General features: G+C 50.3%; 1 protein-coding gene across 1 annotated transcript in view; it reads left to right on the top strand.

The window, feature by feature from the left end:
• The first annotated feature begins 573 nt into the window (after positions 1-573).
• Positions 574-4,932, top strand: part of TBC1D8 (TBC1 domain family, member 8 (with GRAM domain)) — a 30,461-nt gene continuing 26,102 nt past the window's right edge. Inside the window, exons 1-3 of the mRNA XM_008593404.1 lie at positions 574-770; positions 1,715-1,891; positions 3,689-3,839. Coding sequence (XP_008591626.1) covers positions 594-770; positions 1,715-1,891; positions 3,689-3,839 — 505 coding nt within the window. The 5' untranslated portion in view covers positions 574-593. The remainder of the gene's footprint in view (positions 771-1,714; positions 1,892-3,688; positions 3,840-4,932) is intronic.

Genomic DNA, 4,932 nt, shown 5'->3' with positions numbered 1-4,932 from the left:
GCAGTGCACCACCGGGCCGGCCCCTCTGCACTCGTTTTTTATTGCATTTATTTGGTTTGGCTTCTGTATTAGTTTGTTTTCTATTGCTTCTAACAGAACACCTGAAACTGGGTAATTTATAAAGAAACAGAATACATTTCTTACAGTTTTGGAGCTGGGAAGTCCAAGGTGGAAGGGGCATGCCTGGCGAGGGCTCCTTCCTGGTGGGGACTCTCTGCAGAGTCCTGAGGTGGCACAGGGCCTTATGTGGTGAGAATGGCAAGAGCATGCTGACGTGCTCCCTTTTTCTCCTTGTAAAGCCACTGGTGCCACTCCTGTGATAACCCACTCATCCATCAACCCACTGATCCATAAAAGAATTAATCCTTTTGTGAGGGCAGAGCTCTCATGATTCAGTCACCTCCCAAAGCACCCCCCCCCCATGCTGCGACACTGGGATCAGGCTTCCACATGAGCTTTGGAGGGGACAAACCTTCAGATGATAGCACCTTCTGACTTGGGATACTTTCTGAATGTGTAACTAAATGCCTCCTTTCTTCTTGTGGTCCCTTCCTGTGTGTCGCTGTTTGGGACAGGTGGTGAGCGTTGAGAAGATGGAGGACACGAGTCTGCTGCCCAACCCCATCATCGTCAGCATCCGGAGCAAGATGGCCTTCCAGTTCATCGAGCTCAAGGACAGAGACAGCTTGGTGGAGAGTCTGCTGGGGAGGCTGAGGAAGGTCCATGCTGACCACCCCGTGCGTTATGACACCTCCACGAGTGATGACATGGTACGAGCCTGCAAAGTGGTGGCGTTTCATAAATCAGAAATCCCCTTTTTCACCCCCTCTAGGGCAGTGGTCTCCGAAGGGGAGGACACAGAAAGATGATCCACATGGATACGAAAAGATGCGCTGGAGACTGTTGGGCCTGTGTGTCAGTCTGGCGTCATTTCTGTTACACTGGGTGTCCTGAGGGTTCAAAGGTACCGCCAGAAAGAAGGAAGGAAGGAAGGCATTTAATTATGTGTTCAGAAAGTTGCAGATGAGAGGGAGTGATGGGGACACTCCACAACTTGGAGGGGTGACGGGGGTCACCCTCCTCACAGGTTAGAGAGGTTGATGGTTCAAGGGGATGATGTTATCTGGGGGCAGATGTAACCTGCTGGAAGAGAAGCTTCACTGTCCATTATGCTGGACAGCTGCCGAGCTGGACTCAGACCTGCTGGGACATGGTCTCCTATTCTTTGCACCTGTCCTCCTCTTTCTTGACCTCTTTACACCCAACGCAGTGAGGGGGGAAAGGAGATCCAGTCTGTCCCTGTAGCTTCAGCTGTTTTCTTGAGGTTACTGTCCTCAGTTTCAGAAGCTGAGGGCAGCCAGGGCTGCCCATGAGAAGTGGTGCTGGGACCCAGGCTCCATGTGCCATGAGCAACCTCCCTGGTAGCTGTTTTCTTGAGGTTACTGTCCTCAGTTTCAGAAGCTGAGGGCAGCCGGGGCTGCCCATGAGAAGTGGTGCTGGGACCCAGGCTCCATGTGCCATGAGCAACCTCCCTGGGAAAATGCAGTGGGGCCATTTCTTCCCGAGGATCCAATCCTATTGGTTTGTCTGGTGTTTATCTCTTCTTCCCTTGAGTACTATAAGTCTGCTCTGCTTGTGCACCCAAAGGCAAAACAAAGACTGTCCCTTGATTAAAGCGATGGCTTTCTTCTCTCTCTTGTTTTTTGCTGTGCAGACTTCACCTGTGTTTCATTCGACAAGCATGTGCAGTGAGCATAAGTTTAAGGATCTTGAAATGGTGTCTTCTCAAAATAGCGAGGAGAGTGAAAGAGAGAAGAGCCCGCTGCTGCGCCCCGAGGCCCTGGTCGCTGTCTTCCAGCAGTCGGGCGGCCAGAGCCCCGACTCCCGAATGGTGGGTGAGGGCTCGGGCCGGGGGGGCCCTGCAGAGCTGTGCTATGGCACAGTGGTTGCCAGCTGTCTGGCCCGCCGTGGACTGTGGCCCCCTTAGTGCCCGCTCCGCAGGTTGCCAGGGGACCTAGGGACACTTGTGTTCCTGCTCTCTCCAGGAAAGCCTCCTGGTCAGAACGTGAGAGGAGTGCATTGCTGTGGTCAGATGAGGGATGGTGCCTCTCCCTACCCACTCCTGCAGCAGTGGCAGTGCTGTCCCTTGTGGGTTTTCCAGGAACAGAACAAGTCTTTCTCCTGCTGGGCAGCAGTGCCTGTGTGCACCCCTTGGTCCCGGTCACCTGTCTTCTAGTTCCATGAACTGAAAATATTTTTGCTGTATGTACTTATAGTTTTACTCTTTGTAGAAAGAATTTGCAGCAAGTGTCATGGACAGTTGGGTAAATTGACTAGATACTGAATTTTGAAATAGAGCCATGGCAGGTGGGAAGCCGTGTTGCAGCCACAAGTACCAGGTGGTGGCCACGATCAATATGACCCCAGGCTGTTTCTTGGTCACTAAATGCCTCAAGTGCAATCAAGTGTTAGCTTTTTTTTTTTTTTTTCCTTTTTGTCTTTTTTCGTGTCCGGCAACGGATCTCAACCCTCAGNGAGCGGGAACCGGTCTGTATGTGGGATCCGAACCCTCGGCGGGAGCGCCGCCACACTCACAAGCGGCGCACTGTAGCAGTGCGCCACCGGGCTGGCCAAGTGTTAGCTTTTTTTATTCAAAACAGCCTTCTCATGTACTTTACATACAGATGCTCATTAGGTCTCTTGTTGACTAAACGCACGTGAATATTGAATATATGTATTGACTTCTCCTACTACTGGAGAATACAGATAACTAAAAGCAAATATAAATATCTTGTTTAAAAGGCATTAAGTATCCCTGCCATCTAGGGTTAATTTTAAAGTATTTTCAATTGTTAGAGAAGTGATATCTTTGTCATTTCTGGTAATGAGAACAATGTGAGTTTTTCAGGTTGCAGTTTTCCCTCTGGCTGTCAGGAAGCTCAGGGCAAACTGTGATGACCCCACTGTGGTCTATTTTTCCTTCCTTCTTTCTCTCTTAGCTCCCACTTATGAGTGAGGACATGCAGTATCTTTCCCTCTGTGCTTGGCTTATTTGTTAGCCTTGCAGAGGGAGAGAGCACACCCAGGGCTGCAGAGTTGGGGAGGGGGAGGGAGGTGGGGGATTAATTGGGTGGGGGACACGGGGAATAATCGCACTTTGTGGTAACAGGCATGCTGCTAGTATTGATCTGGCCATCACATCTTGGGCACAAGTGGTGACAATCAGCTTTGTATCCCATGAATATTCATAACCAATAAAAAAAAATTGTGATAACGGCTCACTCCTCTTTGTCCTCTGAGCTCATCTGTGTTTCAGCAGCTGCTCTGGTGTCACTGTCCTGAAGAAGCTTCCCTTAAAGTTCCCCAGTCTCACCCCACTCTCCCTTCTGATCTGGGCTACTTTAGTATTTGGATTTACATATTCTTATCAGCATTGCCAAAGAAATTGCATTTTATTTGTGTAAATGCTCCCACTGGGCTCTGAGCTCCTGGGGCTGGTCCTGTGTTATTCATCTTTGCCTCCTCTGTGCCTGGTAGAAGTTCAAATGTATTTTCTGCTCCAGTTCAGATGCCATTGCCAGTCACTGCTGATTCCGCTGTTAACAGTGGCGACGCTTCCTCCTTATGGACTGTGCTGTGCAGTGCTATGGAATGGCTTTTTGTACATTAAGAATATTTCCATTTGCAGTCCCGAGAACAGATAAAAATAAGTCTGTGGAATGACCACTTTGTGGAGTATGGCAGAACCGTGTGTATGTTTCGCACAGAGAAGATCCGGAAGCTCGTCGCCATGGGGATCCCTGAATCTTTACGTGGAAGGCTATGGCTCCTTTTCTCAGGTGAGTGTTTCTGGTGTCTATAGGCCAAATGTTGTTTTTGGAGTGGACACAGGAACTGACTCTATTCTGAGCAGTGTGTGTGTGTCTGCAGATGAAGTCATCTGTCTTTGGATTATTCCTGTAAGTTCTCAGCTGAGGACTTTGGACACTTACTGTGTCAGCTGCAGGACCTGGGTCAGGCTGCCTTGGGCCTCTGGGCTTCAGTGTCCTCTTTGGTCAGTATGAGCTCTGGGTGAAGTTATCTGCTCTCCTTTAAAAATGACTTTATGAGTCTACACATAGTGCTGAGAATTTTTATTAAGATCCCGTGGAAGTGAAGTGTTTTTGTAGGAAGGACGTGAGCTCTGAGACAGACCAAACAGAGATCTTTAGACATTGTTGGCTGGCCTGGGTGACCTCGGAGGATTTCTGTTGGTTTCTATTGGTTCATCCTCTGTTGAAGACACATGGTGTCCACAAGAGGCAGAACTGCAAAAGGCTTCTCTTCTGCCCTGTCTCCTCCTCCTACTCTCCTTGACCCTTCCAGTGATGGCCTGGTCCTCAGACCTGGGGTAATGTCTGGGATCCCTCAGTAGGACACTGATGGATGGGCTGAGACTGGGACCAGACTGCTCCAGAGGCCTAACGAACAGGCGTTTGTCTGTCTCTGCACATCCACTGTGAGCATTTTTGTCCTGCTGGTCAAAGGAGCGGGGTCCCTGAGGGTGGGAAGGGAAGGCCCCTGCCATCCTGTGGTGACTTTGCTGCTCCTTCCAGGCTGCTGTGGGAGGCATGGTGAGGGGTCCCCTTCCCCGGATGGCCCTGTTGTGCTCATGTCAGCAGTGAGGCTCCCGGAGGCTGGGCCTGGGTACTGTCCCCTCCCCGTTCACTCCTCCTGGGACTGGAACCTTGCCTTGTCCTATCTCACATCGGCTGCTTGCTGGTGGCCCTGCTCCCCACCCATTATCTCTCTCCCCCCTCTTCCTTGTCTCCCCCCAAAATAGCCCATCTGCCTTCTCTCCTGCTCAGGGAGCCCAGGCACAGCTTTCATGCTTTCCAGCACACTCTTCTGTATTTTTTTTATTTTAATAAAAACAATGTATATTTATAGTTG

This window comes from Galeopterus variegatus, unplaced genomic scaffold (assembly GCF_000696425.1).
Source record: "Galeopterus variegatus unplaced genomic scaffold, G_variegatus-3.0.2 Scaffold9101, whole genome shotgun sequence".
Lineage (NCBI taxonomy): Eukaryota > Metazoa > Chordata > Mammalia > Dermoptera > Cynocephalidae > Galeopterus > Galeopterus variegatus.
The sequence above is the reverse complement of the archived record's forward strand: the minus strand, read 5'-3'. Positions and strand labels throughout refer to the sequence as shown.